Raw genomic sequence first — 19407 nt, 5'->3', positions numbered from 1 at the left:
GGAAAGGGTGAGTGCAGCAGTTTACAGGAGGGAAAAACTCCCAAGGACCAGGGTGATGAGGAACAACTTCAGGAAGGAGGTTCCTGGGATTCTGATGGGCTGCTTGCTGTAATGACCACATGGAGCTTTGTGGTGGGCTTCTCTGGACAAGAAGAAGCAAGAACTTCTGTGAGCAAGAGCCAGTCGGGCAGGTGTCTCTTCCCTCCCCTTCCTCCTCTTCCTCCCACTCCTCTGCCCATAGCTGTCTTGAAGAGGCTTAAAGCCCAGTTTCTCATACTGGAGAATCCTCAGAGTTCTAAGGATGTTATGACCCTCCATGGGCTGCAGGTTGAGAAACACTGCATTAAAAATGAAAAGCTGGGGCTTCCCAGGTGGCGCAGTGGTTGAGAGTCCACCTGCCGATGCAGGGGATGCGGGTTCGTGCCCGGGTCCGGGAAGATCCCACATGCCGCGGAGCGGCTGGGCCCGTGAGCCATGGCCGCTGAGCCTGCGCGTCCGGAACCTGTGTTCCACAGCGGGAGGGGCCGCAGCAGTGAGAAGCCCGCGTACCGCAAAAAAAAAAAAGAAGCTGGCACTTCAGATGGTCCCTCCATTTTGAGGTGTCCACAAAACAAACACAAATGTGAAAGTGGGGTTTCAAGTTGGGTGCAGATCCGGAATATACTGTATTTCTCATGCAAGACTAGATGAACTCGAGCATATGTTGCTTGTGCCCAGGCTCCACGAAGCCCAGGTTGAGAACACATAGCTTAGAGGGCTGCGCCTCTAAGGTTGAGGACAGTGACTTGGCTGCCCTGGAGGGTATGGAGGAAGGGGGAGGCATTTCTTAGGCTGAAGCCCCCAGGGCCCCGCCCACCTTCTCAGACCTCATGGTGAAGCCCCTGTGTGTGCGGCGTGAAGGCGGAGGTTGGCGCTGCTTCCCTTGGGTCCTCTCCAGGATTCAACCTCACGAAGACATCTCTTCTAGGCTTTTCCCCGGTAATTAACACGCTCCCTTCTCCTCCCGACCAACCATCTTATTTTGATTGGAATTCTTTTGCTTGCCTGAGAAAAGGGAAAAAAAAAAGGAAGTTCTAAACTTTTCATTAGGTAGTTGAGATAGGAAGTCTTCTGGTTAGTGGGATTAAAGCTCGGTGGCCCTCACTGACTATTACAAGCTAATGGAGCGCCGGGAGCTCATTGGCGGCTGCAGTGAGCATTTTGCTGGAGTAATTATACAAGGCCACGTGGTTTTCAGTAACAAGGTAACTCCAGGTAAGGAGAGAACTCCCTGAAACTTTTGATTTGCTGAATCCTCTTCATTTTATTTCTCCATTAAGAGAGGAGCCCAGTAGAGACAAAGGCCTCGAGAGCAGCTCTTCTGGGAGGCTGCTCTCAATCGGGGATTTCTGCCTAAACAGCCCCGATTCCCTGGTCCCTTTGTTGGGGCCTGATGAGAACAACCCGGCACACCTGGGAGAGCCCTGATGGGCCAGGTTTACATGGATTAAGATTTGGGGTCCAGCATCAGACGCTCTGGACTATAGGATGGAGAGGGATGGGTACAGGCGTTGGAAGCCTGGGGACAGCTGACCAGGAGGCAGGGAGACTCACAGGCCAGCATCTTCATTGCTGACGTGTGCACTGAGAGCAGGCCTGATCGCAGGTAACAAGGCTAGAATCGCACTCTCTGTCTCAACTGGGGTCTGTCCATCCTGGGTGGGTGAGGTGTGGGCCTGAGTAAATACAGTCTTTTCTGTCCCAGAGGATTCTTTATGGTGAAACTTTCTTAGACATGCTACCCTCCCTGGTACCACACCCCCAGCCAGAGTTGTAATCAGGTCGGGTCTGAGCCTGCCACCCGCAGGTCTAGGCTAAGCAGACCTGGGAAGGACTTTTCAGCGCCCTTGGCAAGGCCCTGGGGCCTTGCCAAGCCGACCTTGTCCTCTGGGTGGCCTTGCCCGGCCTCTGGCCGGCCGCCCACCTGCATTGAATCATGCCCCTCAGAGGACAGCATGTAACTGTGCTTCCAGATATAGCCCCTGGCCCCCCGGGGGGACAGGGAGGGTCATTGTCACAGAGCTCTCCATCTTTCTGACACCGCATGCCCTGCGTGGCTTTCTTCCCTAACTTCTCAGCCTGGCACAGCCTAGAATTCTGCTCTGTGAGCAAATGTAGAGTTATTTTTTGTTTGTTTGTTTGTTTTTTGTGGTACGCGGGCCTCTCACTGTTGTGGCCTCTCCCGTTGTGGAGCACAGGCTCCGGACGCGCAGGCTCAGCGGCCATGACTCACGGGCCCAGCCGCTCCGCGGCATGTGGGATCCTCCCGGACTGGGGCACGAACCCGTGTCCCCTGCATCGGCAGGCGGACTCTCAACCACTGCGCCACCAGGGAAGCCCTTAGAGCTATTTTTTTTAAAAAGTATGTGGCCCGTGTTTTCTCTTCTCCGTCTCCCACTTGAGTTTTCAGGACTCTGCCTTCAGCCTCTGGCCTAGCCCGTCTTCTTCCTCCATCTCACAGTGATAAATTTGTCCCGGTCAGAGGCTGGCTGCATCGAGGCAGGAATGTGTTGTTTGGTTAAATTGTAAAATTAGCTAGGAAACTTAATGAGGCATTCCGCCTCTGCCTTCTGAAGAGCAGGAAGTTTATGACGGTGCCTAGAGCCCCTTGCCTAGGAAGGAAGGAAAGAAAGGGAGGGAGTGGCCCAGGAATGTGGAAGAGCCTTGTCCAGGTGAGTTTGCAGGCCTAGGACCCGACTGTGGTCTGTTTAGCTGGGAGGGGCCTGAGAAGTCATCCCTCAAAGCTTCAGCTTTGAGACAGCCTCCATCAGCCACCATGAACCCACAGGGGCTCCCTCCCTTGTGTGGAAGGACCGTGAGGCTGCACAGCTGGCTATGGTTAGCTATTTTAGTGCCAGATTCCTTTTTTGTGGTTGTGCAAGGCTGAAGAGACAAAGACCAAACACTTCGTCTTAGAGGGCGCCCACGGCAGAAGGGAGAAGGCCAAAGGCAACAGTTATAAGGGTGGCTGACATTTACTGAAGGCTGACAGGTGCCCGGGACTGTGCCAGACACTTTATTCCATGATCTCACGTGATCCCCACGAGAACCCCTATGACGACCCCTATTGTTATGTCCACTTTATGGTTGAAGAAACTGAGTTTTACTTGCCCAGGATTGCCCAGCAAGGAAGAGGCAGAGTGGGGCTATAAACGCAGGTCTGCCTGCCTCCAAAGCCCCTGGTCTTAACCTCGGAGGTAAAATTCCAGCTTCCAGTCCTTCCCTGTTTCCAGTCCTTTCCTGGCTGCCCACTTCTCCCAGCCCCTAGCTCACGCGGCACAGACTGCGTGCTTGCAAAAGCTCACCCTAAAGTTTTGGAAGAGCTGCCAACAGCCTATATTCTGCACTCACCAAATTCTCAGGTCCTCTAATGACACCAAACAAACCTTCCAGTTTTCAAGCAGCAATTCGATGCCATTTTAGTTGTTACATGCACTTTAATAAGGCTTAACCTGGGAAATATTTACCCTGCCTGGACTTTTTGCATGATGTCAGCCAGAAAAGGCGAGGGTTTTTTTCCTGGGGGTGCGGGGTTGATGGCTCATGTTAAGAATGGGCATTAAGTGCGACAGGCAATGTTTCTGTTTGGAAAAGTGTGGAGTCTTAAGGCTCCTGAATTTTGAGCCTGGAGCTGTCAATGCCCTGGCTGTAATGTAACACCTCAATTATGGTGCAGGGGGTAAGGGAGAAAGACTCTGAAACCGGCAAGCTTCTTTAGATCCACAGCCTGAGCCACAATTAAGGTTTCAGAAACACCAAAGGCAAACCAATGAGTGTCATTTTTAACCAGTTTGAACATTTTACTACTTCCTAACATCAGAAGCACCGGGGCTGGAGAGCCTGCTTGGCCTCAATAAAGTGATTGAGCTGAATGGGTGTTGGGGAGTATTATTAGGCTGAGAAGTGCTAAAAATAGAAATGCTCTGTTTTCTGAAAGCCACAGCAGGCCTGGAGAGACTGGCAGCCTCAAGGTGCCACTGAGGGGCCTGAGGAAGGGGAGGGAGGGTGGCAGTCCCCGGGGCCCCCGGTCTGAGATGGGGTGGTGGGTGTTATGACGGGCAAGCCAGGTGATGGGCCTCTTTCCCAGCTGTTCATCAAGAATAGAGTGACAGTGGAAGCTGTGGATTGGTTGCTTCTGCCTTGGTTTTGAAGAACACCCCTCCCCCCCAAGATGTGTGTGTGTGTGTGTGTGTGTGTGTGTGTGTGTATTAATGAATTTAAAGTAACTGACAATGCTGGAGTCTAGGATGGACAACTTACCCTAAAATTTACACATTCAGCCCTAAACTAATTGGGTTTACCTGCTGCTCTTGGGGGGGGGGATCTAATTTGGGCAGTGAGTAAAGGGCAGATTATAGGGGCACATGCAGACAGAGCTGGGGAAGGGGAGAGACCTCAGAGCCAAGATTGAGCATCTGCTCTGTTGGGCCTGGATTAACTGGGATGCTCAGGGAAGGTGGAAGAAAGGGACTTTTTGGTTAACTGAAGGTCAACCTAGAAAACCTTGTCTATTTCATTCTTTGTAGTTTGCTGTCACTCATCAATGTGAGAGGCCATTTTTCTACTTTAAGGGAATACAGTTGATTGTTTTTTATGATAAAATATCTTGCTGGCTTAGAAGCCAAAAGGAGAATGCCCAGGAAGGGAGCCAATCATGGAAGGATATGCCCAACTGTGGTTTTATTGGAAGTCAGTCTTGAAGATCGGTGATACCTTTTTCTTCTGTCAAGCCCCGCACATTTTCATATCTTCAACTCATTCCTCCCCCTAACAGCTTTAGGTGGCAGGCAGGGGGGCCCGGCAACACGATGTCCATTTTACAGGTGGAGAAACGGAGGCCGAGTAGTACATCAGAGTCCACAGCACAGCCAGATCAGTCCAGGCCCTGTCTGATGGACAGCAGTGGCGCATTCCTGGACCAAGAGGGGAGGGTTGTTCTTTAAAGAAGAGGGATGAACTGAGGAGGTGGCCTCAGAGATTGTGGGAGAGATCTCCTACCTCCAGGGATGAGCCAGAGTATGGAGAACAGCAGAGGCCTCGAGCACATTGCCTCTGGGACCTTTTTCTACTCCCCTTAATATGAACTTCTTACTCTTTAACCTTTTATATAATCAAAGGCCCTGATGGTTAGGTGGGCTTCCCATGCTGTCACCCTGATGGAGTTTGTTTCTCTTTCTTTACACTGACTGGCTGTGAGAACTTGGACCAGTGAACTAAGCTTTTCAAACCTCAATTTTCACCTCTATAAAATGGGGATAATCTTAGAATTGATGGCAGAGTTAAATGGTATGTGGTACATAAAGTAGTTAGTATGGCGCTTGTTTATTTTGTAATAAATGTTCACTAACTGTTAGTTATCAGTATTCTTATTATTACCGTCAGTGCTGCAGCAGCAGTAGCGTCGTTCGTCATCACAGGGCAGCCCTTGCGGGACCCCCAGCATCCCGGGAAGGGAAGAGTTAGGGTGCAGTTGCCGAACGCCAGTTCCCATTGCTGGGCACCTTCGCGTGCATCATCTCCTGTGAACTTCCCGACAAGCTTGTGGCCTCATTTCTGGCTGAGTGGTGCCCCCTGGAGTTGTGCAATTTCCCAGTCCCCCTTGTAGGATACAAGGGATGTATCATTACCTCTTTAGCAGGTGAGGAAACCGAGGCTCAGAGAGGTTAGACTGCTTCTGCTCTTGATGCAGCTGGTGGGCACCTGAGCTGGAATCTGTCGACATCAAAGCCAGGGATGGACTTGACAATGACTAAATCCTGCCTCTTCCCGGCAGCCTGGCCGGATGTCTGTGAGGGCTGTGGCATGGCTTCCTGGTGGAGCTCTCAGGAGAAGAGAAGCTTCTGTCTGCAGGGCTCTTACAGGTCACAACCAATGGAACAGTCAACAGACACTTGTATGCAGATCCCTGCCCGCTGGTTGTCACACTGTGACAGCATTTGAAGCCCTCTGAAATGCTTTGTTCCTTGTCACCTGTTGAAATATGATTGCCTAGGGGTATTTTAATTTACAAACAAAGTACACACACACACACACACACACACACACACACACACGGTTGCAAGTGGAATTGGAGAAAGATGCCAGGCATTGGGAGAGAGCAGGGGATTCTGAAAGAAGTGGGGATAAAGGAATTCCCTCTATACAGATCCCAAAGAGATCCCAGGGCTGTGAGAGGCCTTGGCATGCTTTTCAGTCAGTGAGAAGTGAGGGAGGAAGGATCCTACGAGGAGAAAGGGAGGGCAGGCCAGAATGCGGTTAGGGCTGAGCAAAAGGCTGCCCTCCCTTTTGTCTGAAAGCACCTCAAGGGAAAATTTAATTGGAGGGAGTATCAGGGCATGTTAGGGGACTGGAGTGGTGGTAAACATCAGCTTGTGATGGTGGGTAGGCAGGGTTTTGATTCTGGCCGTCACCCCTGGAGTGGCCTGGTTTTACTTTTCCCCATCATCCAGGCAGTACTCATGACCCTTACCCTGGGAGGCGGGGGGTGGGGGGGGTGGGGGGGTGGGGGGGGATGGGGGCGTCCCCTCCATGCCAGATTTCGGGTGAAGGCCCGTGACAGGGAACTCCGGAGCTGCTTCAGTAGAAGGAGCAAGGTAATTGAGGTTGAGAGCAGGAGGCCAAAGGCTTAGGTCACAAAAAGTGCTTTGAGGCTGCTAGATGCCAGCAGAAAGCCCTCTTTCCATTATGATTCTCTCACCTGAGAATCCCCAAGTGGGGACCAGGGAGGAAGACGATTGTTGGTGACCAAGGGTTGAGGGGATATCCAGTAAAATCATGGCAGAAATCCCCACTGGGGTTTTTCTGGCCTTTTTACTTAGTTTCTTACAGAAGCCAAGACTGCAGTGCTACAGGATGAAGCCGTGAACACCTGCAAGCTTGGGTCCTCGCTGGCTCAGGCCAGCTCTCTCTGGCTAATGATTCTCTCAGTGTCTGGACTGTCCGTCCCACTTTGCCCACCTGATAGAAAAAGGTCTTCCCCAGGGGAGGGAACCCCCTGGCTGGATCCAGCCCCAGCTTGGTCCAGCCACCATCATCCCATAACCAAGGGTTGTAAGCATTTGAGCCCCTTTTTCAGCCATGCTTAGCCTTCTTTGCCATGTGCTTCCAGCTGCTTCTCCAACAATACCCTGTCATCTTTTCTTCTCTCTTAGGTCTCAACTAAAAACTTGTCATTTATAGATGGGGCAATGAAGTGACTCATCCAAGGCTACACAGCTCAGGCACAGACAGTCAGGGCTCTGGGTCCATTTCTCTCTGTGCTGCTGCAGGAAAGCGGGGTGCCCCTGGGTGCCGCTGGCCAGCAGACCCCTCCTCGAGCCAGCTGTCCACCTGCCTCATCTGGGGGGGGGCTCTTCTCTCGTCCCAAACAGCTGAAGCCCATGCATTCAAGAGCCCCAGAGAATGCAGTGTCTCACCTTTCTGGGCCATGTACTCATTGCAGGTGGGCCTTCTTCCAGGAGCTGTGGGGCTGGAGTATTACCGGAGTTCCTAAAGGCTCAGGCCAAAGGCTGGTCTCCTGGAGCTCATCAACTTGATGAAGTGAAATTATTCCATAATCATAATAACTATCTAGGCACTTACTGTGTGCCAGGTACTTCATACAGGTTCTCGTTCACACTATCTTAGGAGGACAGATAACCCCATTTTAAGGAGGGAGGTAAGGCCACGAAGTTGATGCCAGGCCCATATACCACCAGTGAATGGCAGAACCCCAAAGCCGTGTCTAGCCACTAGCCGCTGTAGGGCTTTACCTAGGGGAGATCTCTGAGTTGGCACGGTGTGTCTGGAAGAAAGTCTACTGCATCACAGCAAGGGCTGACATTCCCACTGTAAGAGAGGTTTTTGTGCCATTGCTCTGATTCCCACCATACTTTGATCAGCCAATCATGAAAGTTGCCTGGGCAAGAAAGGGATTAAAGGCAGTGGTAAGGTGAACCCCTAAATCAGTGCTCTTAGATTTCAGGAAGATTTGTATGTTGTTTTCATTGCAACAGATTTACCATCCAACTTGTATTTTATTTAAAATAATTCACCTTAAATAGGTTTGCACTCATCTCAGTAGGAGGACGATAATGCCCGTCAAAACTTGGCCGTGAGTGTTGGGAGCTGAGGGGAGATGGGCCATTTCTTTGATCTTCTCCCAGTGGAGGGTGATCGGGCCATGTCTTTACTTGTACATTGTTGGTTTGTGTGGGGGTGTCTTGGGGGTGCACAACCATTATTGTCATTTGCCTTTCTTTACCTTCCACTCCCCAGAGAAAGTCTGCTGAAGACTTACCCAGAGTGGGAGTCTCTCCTCCTTCCTTTTTTCTCTTTGTGTTTGGTCTGGGGTGGTAAGAATATTTTAAATGGTATGTTTATTGCATGCATTTGATGTCTATGTGGGTCTCAGACATTGACACTGGGGAAGGAAGCAGTGGTAATAAAGATGATGTTAGGGACAAGTAGCTTTTACTGAGGAGTTGCTGGATGCCGGACATGGTGGGAAAGGCTTTACATACACTATTTAAATGAATCACCACTCAACCCTGTGAAGTAGATATTCTGTGCCCTGTTTTACAGGTGAAGAAACAGGTCCAGAGAAGATAATTAGTTTGCCCAGGGTGGTAGCTAGAAATGGTAGAACCCAGGACTTGAATCTGTGTTTGTTTGATTCCAGAATGAGGGTTCTTCTCTACTAGGCAGCTGTATATTGAGTGTGTGTGTTTCTGCTGGCCATGGACTGTGTTTCTAAGCCTATCGGGTTACCTGCTGGTGCTAAAAGTGGCAACAAAGGAGTTTTCTAAGCCTCTCTGGGCTGCGAACTGAGTGGCAGGGATAAGGGACAAGGTGGACCTCTGTTTTCTGAGATATGAGAACAGGAGCAGTGAAAGCCAAGGGTGCCAGGGTACCCTAGAACTCCTGGTAGTATGATGTTTATTAGGTAGGCTAAGAAATGGCCTCTCAGACTAGAGATGCCTCAGCCCTTCCTTTTGACCCATCCCAAGATCTCATCTTCTACAGAATGGACTTCTAGCCAGATGTGAGGTGTCTGGCACTTACCAGGTCATTGATGGGAAATTGACTTCCAGAGATTGGAAAGCCTGCTGCCCCAAATCCCCAGTCATTCAATGATCTCTGTCGCCCGGCCAGGGAGACTGTCCTGGTGGCTTTCTCAGTCCTACCTTTGATTGAGGCCCTGTGTCATCAGTTCATCCCCCCACCCCCATCCTGCAGTGAGGCCAGGCCCTGAGGACCTTTCTCCTCCTTCGTTGTCACGGAGAACTACCCTTGAACCATATTCTGAGCCGATCAGTAGGGCTGGTTGTTTTCCAGGCAACCCGCATCTGCCCACCTGCTTTCCCTTTTCCCTCTCCCCTGAATCTGTGTCTCTTATGGAGGTGCTGGTTTTGTATCGCTTTCTGTTTTGTTGATAAAGGTGAAAGAGAGAGAGAAAGAACGTGTTATAGAGAGAGCAGGCTTCCAGCTCCTCTTAGGGAGTACACATCTCCTTGAGTGAAAGAACACGCAGTGCTGGCCTTTGGAATTGGCAGCCAGTGTACTGTTCTCTGTCAGATAAGAGGTACTGTAAATAAAACTGTACACCACGGCCCGTTGTAAAATGCCCGGCGTCTGTACTCATTGTTCTGACGGCTTATGCTTTTTTTGGGTCTGCTGTTTTGGTACACTCTGTACTTCCTTATGTAAGCAGGCATGCATATCTCATCAGAACAGTCAAGATGTTTATTTTAAAATCTCAAGGAATTAAAAGAAAAAGGACACAGTACTCAACATCAGATGCTGGCAAACGTTAGGTGTTTTTTCAGTGGTTCCTTCCCCCCCCCCCCCCTCCCTTGCTGTTAGCACGGGGGTGGGAGAAGTTTTGGAGGGGGAGGGATTTGGACATTTTTTTCTGCTCTCATTGGCTTCTGCCTTATTTACTTCAGAGAGACTCCAGCCCACATCTGATTGTGTTGGGTATCTTCTCGTCCCCTTCCTAGATGCACGGGACCCCCCACCCCCACCCCATTTCTGGGCAGGAAGGCTAGTAGGGAGGGGGGTTCTGTAGTCTGCCAAGGGGGAGAAGCCAGCGGTGGCTGAGGAGGGGCACAGCTGCGGGGAGCCTGCCTGACATGCTTTGCTGGATTTCGGCTCTGTTGCTGTTGGAATGCTGGGCATTTGATAGAAAGCTTTATGGTTTTGAAAGTGCTTTTCTGGCATGTCTCTCCTTTGATTCCTGCGAGGCAGGGTGATCCTTAGCCCAGAGTGAAGTGGCTCCCACACACGGAGGTCTTACACGGGCTCCAGCCTCCATGTGGGCTGTGGCGACTGCCTCCTTTCTTTTCACCCAGCCTTAACCTGCTGTGAACCCTCCTCCTTCCTCTGGCCCCCGTTTAACTTTCTGGAGGCATCAGGAAGTCAGGGGGAAAGGGGAGAATTCCGAATGGTCCGGCAGCTTCTGCTCCCCTCCCCCCTGGTGCAGCATCCCTGGGAGACTGGCAGGGGCGAGAATGTCTGTCTGTCTGTCTGTCTTTCCGTTAACACTGACTCTCAGATGAACTCAGTGCCCGGGCTGGGAGTGGGATCATTCAGCAGACCTCTGCCAGCCAGTGAAGGGTCCACTCGGGCTGACCGGAGCCTCCTGAATGTCCTGGAGGAGGGCTTGCTTGTTTGCTGCGGGGCTGTGAGTCCTGGGTGGCTGGGCGAGGAGCAGAGGGCCGACAAAAGGGACATCCTGCTCCAGAGGAAGCAGACAACTCCACTTTCTAAGCTTTCCTTTCCTTCTCCCCCAAACTGCCTGAGATCCAGCCAGAGACCATTTCCTTGAGTTTTGAAAAAGGGACAGCAGAGAACCCAGGGTGTGTAGAAGGACTCTGCCACCCCCTAGGGGACAGCCTGTCAGTGCCCCCTTCCCAGGCCAGTTCTGTGCCCGGGAACCTACCCGAGGGTTTCTTTATCAGGCAATCATTGAGCACCAACTGTGTGTCAGGCACAGAGTGGAGAATTGGGTATGGAGCAGAGGACAAGACAGATGCCAGCCTTGCTCTCACAGAGCTTACAGTTTGCTGGGGAGACAGAAAAGAGGAAAGGAGCCCATAGGCAGCACAGGACCTGTGAATGGGGCTCCTGGGACTTGGCAGGTTCGGATGTAAAAGCTGGGGGTGGGGGTGCCGTGGGAGGGAGGGAGAGCTGCCAGTACTGACATGCTGGTCGTATGACAGATCTTCCTGCACTTCAACAAGACAATCGCTCACGTTTAAATTAGCAGGACAAGGGGTGTGTGCGCGCGTGTGCGATTATAGTGAAATATGTCTTTACAAATGTGAGACTCACTTTACACAAGATAAATGGCCCCCAAATAGCTGTACACTGAATTTCAGTAAAAATCAATCATACTTTGCACGAAGGAGTTCTTGAAAGGAGTCCTGGCTCCAAGCCTGGCTGGGTTGATGGTCAGCGCCACTGACCGGTTCTGTGGCTCTGCCCCCATGCATGGCCCCAGCGCTTTCCGCACCTTGTCACAACCCCTTTGGGACGGTCTCTCGCTATTCCCATTTTACAGATGGAGCCACAGCCTCACTGAAATGAGGCAACTCGCTGAGGGGCACAGCTGGTGATTAGCTCGGCTGGCATTTGTCTGGGATCTGTCTTACCCAAATCCTGAGCTCTTAACCACATAATGCTGCCCCCCGCCCCCGCTGCCCCGGAAGTATAAAGAACATTGGTAATATAGCCACAGAGGGCCTGGCAATTAACAAGTTTTGCGTTTGTCAATATCCACTGTCTCCTTCAATCCTGACAGCCTCCAGTAAGGCAGAGGGATCCGATCATTCCCATTTCACAGACGGGGACACAGGCGCGTTGAGGTGTGGTGACGTGTGTGATGTCCACAGCAGGGAATGGCTGAGCCGGGCCCGGGACCCAGTTTTCCCCACGTTGGATCTTACCATCACCTCCTCTAGTTCACTCAGATCTGTAATTGCTGGGGAGAATGCGTGGGTCTAGCCCACTTTATCATGGTGTGGTTCTGCCTCTTTGCTATTTAATTTCTTTCCCTGCAATCCATACCCCGTCTTTCCCTCTCCCCTTGCTTATGCTATGCCAACCGGCCAGGCTCCCCACTCTTCCTTTGCCTGGACCGGGCTTTCTTAGAGAGTGGGCTTACCTTCTCGTTCTCCCCTCAGATGTCAGCTCATCCCATATAAAATAGACACCCCCGCCCTCTCTGTCCCTCTTCACTTATTTCTCTCTTTATCGCTTATTGACACCTATTTTATATTTACCTGACTTCTATTTTTTAAATTAAACAATTTTTTTTGGCCGCACTGTGTGGCATGCGGGATCTTACCCGGAGCAGGGATTGAACACCGTGCCCCCTGCAGTGGGAGTGCAGAGTCTTAACCACTGGACGGCCAGGGAAGTCCCTTACTTGACCTTTAAAAATGTGCCTTCCCCTCTAGAATATAAGCTCTCTGAGGGCAGGGATTTGTCTCTTTTGTCCATTTGCTGTAAGCCCCCCCTTGGCATCTACTTAACAGACATTCCGAAAACATCCTGTTTGTGTAGGAAGGAGATGGGGAGGAATGTCTGTCCCTGAGCCGTGCCCTGGACTTCTCCCCACTCCAGGATGAGCCCCAGGAAATATTGGGGGTGGGGGTGGTAAATGCAGCTGATATGTCCGTATGTGCCCATTGTGTTCAACTGGCATGACCTCCTTCCTTCCCACACAACCCCCTTGCATAATTTATAAATATATTAGTGGCTGAATGATGTCACCGTAATGCATTTTGGGAATGGCGCTGTGGTTTATGTACACTTGAGTTGCTCTGAATGCAAACCTGACATCATACTGAAGGCAGCAGCAAACAGCATATGCACAGTAAACAGGCAAAGACTGTCTTATTGATTAACAGATGAGGCCTCTATTATTGATCAGAGCTCGGTGAGGAAATTTATCACTTTTAATTTCAGGGCTGCCAAATATTTCTGCCTCTGAGCCAGCCATTACAGAGACAATTTAAAGGCACATGCCTCCTCGCAAGGGGGGGCGGGTGTCTCTGCCTCTCTCTGCTTGGCTCCTGTGTCCTGGAACTGCCCGTCCTTGCTGTTGGGCTGGGGGTTTGGGGGGAGTCTGGGTGGGGGTGGGGAGTGCAGAAGCTTCATGAATGGGGGCTGGCGTGGGAGCCCATGTCCATGGTATCCGCGTGGGAGGGGGGTTGTCACCCACAGTCACTGAAGACAGGGGACTTTCACACACTCAGCTCAGCTTTGTGACTTCAGCAAGCCAGGGGTGGAGCGGGGAGGACTTCGAGGGCATCCAGATGCGGTCAGGCCTGGGCCAAGCCGGCAGCCTTGCCGAGCTCGTGTGTGCTGATCTGCTTTCTCTTCATCTGAGCTTGTATGATGGCGTACATCCGGCCCTTGACTGCCTACCTGCACTCCTTCCTTTCTCTCTGCTTCTCAGTCATTAAAGCAGATGCTCCTGCAGCCACATGGATGGCTGTTTTCTAAGAAACCTCCTCCCGCCCAGCCCTTCGAAGCTACGGCGTGAGTAGGTTCCTCACCCAGAGGCAGGGCTCCAGCACCATGGCGATGGTGATGGTGATGGCGAGTCCACGGGGCACCCTCCCCTTTGCAGTTCCTGCTTCCCTCCTCAGGCCCCTCCTCCCCCTTTCTTCTTTAGGGGGCTATGAGAACCGGTGGGATGTAGAAATAAAGAAATAAATACAGTTAAAATCCGATCCCTTACAGATCCGCAGAAAATCATTGCTGGCTAATGATTTGGAACTGGGGACAGTTTCTCACTATGACAGGGCTGCGACTTCATCCACCCCCAGTCGTCCCACCTCTGCCCTTTGAGGTGCTTGTTGCATTTCCATTATAAACGGATGGAAAGTGGCTTGGCTGTCTCTAGTGTGAACACAAGTCGTGACTGCTTTGCCATCGAGTTCCCTGGCTCTTTCTTTGCAGCTCTAGAAGCCTCTGACAGGTCCTTAGCCCTAGGACGCCTGCAGTTTGTAGGGACACCTGGAGGGGATCACAGTATTCTCCCTGCCTTGAGGCGAAATTCAACTCCAGCCACCTAAGACAAATGACAACATTTATTTTTAAAGCTCTTAAGGAAAAGTGATTTCATATCTTTACTGGGGCACTTTATCACTCATTTATTTAGTTAGTCAACTGATATTTATTGAGCATCTAATAGAGGGCATATCCTGCTCCTCATTAGGAATGTAGACAAGATCAATGCCCTAAATGTTTATTAGTATTTAAGTCTACACTAGTACAACTTGTATTCTGAGTTCTCGCCCTTAATGTGCTAAATACTCCAAGGCCAAGATTTTAAAACTATTTAAAGAGTAGTGGAACCCTTTTTTCCAAATAGAATTTTACAAAACCTTGATGTATAAAAGCATAAATTGGATTTTAATTTTTTTTTATTTGGGGAAAGGGATTTCAGAGCCCAACTTCATATTCATGAGGCATCTTTGCAGATGGACCCCTAGGGAGGCTGAAGGGTGTAGGGATTAAGAGCAAAGGCTGTGAAGTCAGGCTCCCTGGGTTTGAATCCACCTCTGTGGTTACCTACTGTGTGACACTGGGAAAGCTATTTAACCTCTCTGATCTTGAGTTGTCTCATCTGCTAAATGGGTATATTCATACTATGTCCTTTAAAAGGTAGTTAGGAGGGCTTCCCTGGTGGCACAGTGGTTGAGAATCTGCCTGCTAATGCGGGGGACACGGGTTCGAGCCCTGGTCTGGGAGGATCCCACATGCCGTGGAGCAACTAGGCCCGTGAGCCACAACTACTGAGCCTGCGCATCTGGAGCCTGTGCTCCACAACAAGAGAGGCAGTGATAGTGAGAGGCCTGCGCACCGCGATGAAGAGTGGCCCCCGCTCGCCGCAACTAGAGAAAGCCCTCGCACAGAAACGAAGACCCAACACAGCAAAAAAAAATTAATTAATTAATAAAACTCCAACCCCCCAACATCTTTAAAAAAAAAAAAAAAGGTAGTTAGGATTAAATGAAATGATACATCCTAAATACTTAGCCTCATGCCTGGTATATGCCACAGCCTCAGGAAATCTGAGATGGTTTGAAAACAGCACTATACTGCTTTCTACTGCAAATATGTAGAAGAAGTAGTTCTGTCTCTTACAAGACTCTGATATGAAACTAAGACACAGCTACACTTAAAGAAATGCTCAGACGTGTTGAAAGGAACGCAGTGCAGCTGCGGACTAAAAGGGTAGAGCAGTGAGGGGCCGGCGTGCTTGGCGCATGCGTACTCCGGTCTTGGAAACGGACTAGAACCGGAGCGGACAGGAATGGGGCGGGGCGTTGCTCAGTCGCAGAGACCCTCCGAGGGTCGAGCGGCGCCCACGGAGGGCCAGTGAGGACAATTCCCAGTGGAGCTGGACAGACAACTGGCTCAGGTTATGGAAGGCCTTGAAGCCAAGTAGAGGAATTTAGAATCAGTGCAAATTGTGAGCCCCTGTATTATTTTTTAACTTTTAATTTTATATTGGCGTATAGCCCATTAACAATGTTGTGATAGTTTCAGGTGCACAGCAAAGGGACTCAGCCATACGTACACATGTATCCATTCTCCCGCAGACTCCCCTCCCATCCAGGCTGCCACATAACATTGAGCAGAGTTCCCTGTGCTATGCAGTAGGTCCTTATTGGTTATCCTTTTTAAATAGAGCAATGTGTACATGTCAATCCCAAACTCCCTAACTCTCCCTTCCTTCCCCACTCCCCGCCGTAACCATAAGTTCATTCTCTAAGGCTGTGAGTCTGTTTTGTAAATACATTTATTTGTATCATTTCTTTTTAGATTCTGCATATAAGCGATATCATATGATATTTCTCTTTCTCTGTCCGACTTACTTCACTTGATATGACAATCTCTAGGTCTATCCGTGTTGCTGAAAATGGCATCATTTCATTCTTTTTTATGGCTGAGTAATATTCCATTGTATATATGTGCCACATCTTCTTTACCCATTCCTCTGTTGATGGACGTTCAGGCTGCTTCCATGTCTTGAGCCATGGTATCTTTTTGAGCAAGGAAACGTGAGGAATCAAGTGGCCTTCAAGGAACCTGCCTCTGTTGGGTGGATCAGAGGGTGGCTGATGGTGTGGCAGCTCTCCTGAGTCATTGGGTCATTCTGGGCATGACCCAACAAGGGCCTCGGTAGGGGCAGTGGTTATCGACATGCAGTGGAAGAGATGCATCTAGAAGACATTTTGAGGGAAAACTGCCAAGGCTTGTGACAGGCGCACCCTGGACGAGATAACAGAGCCTTGAAGACTGTTAGCAAGTGGTAGAAAGTCATCTTCACATTGTGACACTGTCACTTTGAGACTTGTAAATATGGTTCCAGAAAAGTCGATCAAATTGAATTGATTTTGTTTATTCCATAGATATGTACAGTAATACGTTCCCACTGGGTGTCAGGCAGATGCAGCTGTGCATGAGATGACATATTCCCTCCCTCGGGGAGCTGGAAATGGAGCCACAGGCGTTTAGGAGACACCCTGGTGAGGCTGTGACCCGGAATGTACAGGGTGCTGTGGGAGCACAGAGGAGGACTGCCTCACCCAGACAGGGGGCAAGGGTTTGGGAGCTGAGGCATGAATGATGAAACGGGGCTAGCCGTACTGTGGGTCTGGGGAGAGGGGCAGGAGTGTCAGAGCCAGAGGAGGTACAGAAAGATGCTTGGAGACCTTGCAGTGAAGAAGCAAAGGGCTGGAGACCAGGGAACAAGGATGAGGAGAGAGAAGAAGCAGGAAAGAGAAGTGCAAGAAGGGCTTTGTGAGTCACCGTGTAGAGTTTGGACTTTATCCTGAAGGCACTGGGAAGTCGTTCAGAGGTTTTAAATGGTCAGGTACAGGAGGTGGCCAGGTAGACGGTTTAGTTTTAGACGCACTGAGTTAGGGGTTTATCCAGGTAGTGATATGTCAGCAATTCCTATCTTCCCCTAAAATATAATCTGGGCAACAGGGCACGTTACTCCTCATTGGATCACATACTCCTTTCCATCTCTCACCTGGAGCCAGCCCCCCAGAATCCCCCTTCTTCTTGGGCATCGCTCCCGGACCCCATCTCTGTTTGTCTTGGTTATGCTGGTTCTGTTCCTTCTTCTGTCTGGGAGAGCCCTCGGTGGGGCCATTCGGAGCTCAGTTGGGTGGGTGATCACATCTTGGAGGAGGGTCTGGGCTGGCTGCTGGGACCATGGGTTATTCCTGACTTGGGATCTTCACAGGTGTTAAGCCCCCTCCCCCAGGGTCCACCTGCAAGATTTTGGCCGACGACGCCCTCTCCTAATGCAATATCACTCTTGATAGTAAGGTAACTGCCTCTCCTTTCTTTCAGCGGGTGCCAAAGCCTTTGTCTGTGATCAGTGTGGTGCCCAGTTTTCGAAGGAGGATGCCCTGGAGACACACAGGCAGACCCATACTGGTGAGTGACCGATCCCCGTCCCGCAGGTCCTCCGCAGTGTGACGGCACATGGACGTGAGTATCTTGTTTCCCCAGGGGAGCTGTGAGTGGGGATGGCTTGTGCCATGCTCAGCTACCGTTGCTTGTGGGGCTGGCTGGGCAGGAATTTATGTGTGTGACTTTGCCCCAGAAGAACAGCTGCCCTGGATTAGGCCAAGACCTCTGTCTCTAATAGGCCACTTAGATCCTATCTTCATGGAGACTCTTGTGGAGGCCTTAGGAAGCCCGTGATGTTATCTAAGCATCCCCTTCCCTTGGTGAAGGATCAGGAAACCTGTACCCCATCTGACTAACTCTGAAACCCTCATGTAGTGGGCTGGTCCTCCCTCTGCAACGGTCTAGTCATCATCTGAAAGCAAGCAGTCTGTCCACAGGGTTGCGTTTGAACAATATTAACGAACAATGATATTGCTGTGATTTCACGGCATCAGTGTCATCTCATCGTGGTAGCTGGCGCCGTCATCATCATCCTCAATGTAGCTCACAGTTACTGAACGCTCACGATGTGCCAGGCACTGTTCTCGGTGCTTTACCTGATCTCATTTGTCCAGTCTTTCCATAACTTTGTTAGGTAGGAGGCTATTCCCATGTCATAGATGAGGAAACCGAGGTTCAAAGGAAGGAAAGTGACTTGCTGAAGTGAACACTGAGGACAGGAGTGGTATGGCTTAGACTGCCTGGTTTAATCCTGATTCTGCCACTTACTATCTGTGGGACCATGGATCAGTTACTCAAGCTCTCTTAATTTGGGTTTCCTCGTCCGTTAGAAAAGTGGAGTAATAATGGCACCTACCTCATAGCATAGATTTTGGGGGGAGATTAAATTAGATATTTAATTAAATAAGATTAAATAAGATACTTTATTTGAAGTGCTTTGAGGAATGTCTAGCTCATAATAAACATTCAATAAGTAGTAGTAGATGCATTTAATTTAATAAATATTTATTCAGTTCCTGTAATGTGCTCTGCACTGTTGGGGTCTTTAGATAACATTCTTCATGGAACTGAGATTCTCCAAGGGAGACAGGATACGCAAATAATTGCACAATATAATGCCAGGTCATAATAAGTGCTAGTGAGAAAAAATATAGCAGGATAGAGAGAAAAGTGGTATTTTAGATCAGATGGTCAGGCTTCTGTGAGAAGGAGACATCTGAGTAGAGTCCTAAAGTTGGGAAGTGAGTCATTCAAAGGTTTCAGGGAAGAAGGTCTGAGCAAAGGGAGCAAGCACTTGCAAAAGCCCTGAGGCTGTGTTGAACTTCACAGGTTCCAGGAAGAGCACGAAGAGCAGTGTGTGGTCGAGGGGTGGGGAGTGAGGTGCAGAGAGTGGTGGGAGGTGAGATTGGAAATCAGGTGGGTCTCTCAACCCTGGCAAGGAATTTGGATTTTATTCTGCATGTGCCAAGAGTCCTCGGGGAGGGGGACAAAAATATTTGCAAATCATACATCTGATAAGAAACTTCTGGTTTGAAAATGTAAAGAACCCTTAGGACTCAATAATAAAAATACAGACAACCAAAATAAAAAGTGTGCTAAAGGATCTGAATAGACATTTCTCCAAAAATAGACATATGGTCACTGAGCTCATGAAAAGATGTGTGACATCATTAGCCATCAGGGAAATACAAATCAAAATCACAGTGAGACACTACTTGACGCCCATCAAGATGTAGCTCTAATAAAATACTGGCAGTAGGAAGTGATGTTGAGAATGTGGGACAGTCAGAACCCTCACACACGGCTGGTGGGAGCGTAAAATGCTGCCGCCACTTTGGAAAACAGTCGGGCAGTTCCTCAGAAAGTTAAACGGTTACCGTGTGACCCAGCAATTCCACCCCTACGTGTGTGAAAACATGTAGCTACACAAAAACTTTCACG

At 50.0% G+C, this 19407-nt stretch overlaps 1 protein-coding gene across 2 annotated transcripts in view; it reads left to right on the top strand.

The window, feature by feature from the left end:
• Positions 1-19407, top strand: part of ZBTB16 (zinc finger and BTB domain containing 16) — a 189191-nt gene that overhangs the window by 112547 nt on the left and 57237 nt on the right. Inside the window, exon 4 of one of the 2 annotated variants that reach the window (XM_065881662.1) lies at positions 17404-17490. The exons of the other annotated variant lie outside the window; for it this stretch is intronic. Coding sequence (XP_065737734.1) covers positions 17404-17490 — 87 coding nt within the window. The remainder of the gene's footprint in view (positions 1-17403; positions 17491-19407) is intronic. 2 annotated transcript variants of the gene reach the window in all.

Source organism: Phocoena phocoena, chromosome 8, assembly GCF_963924675.1.
Source record: "Phocoena phocoena chromosome 8, mPhoPho1.1, whole genome shotgun sequence".
Lineage (NCBI taxonomy): Eukaryota > Metazoa > Chordata > Mammalia > Artiodactyla > Phocoenidae > Phocoena > Phocoena phocoena.
Note: the sequence above shows the minus strand (reverse complement) of the source record. Positions and strands in the feature narration are given on the sequence as shown.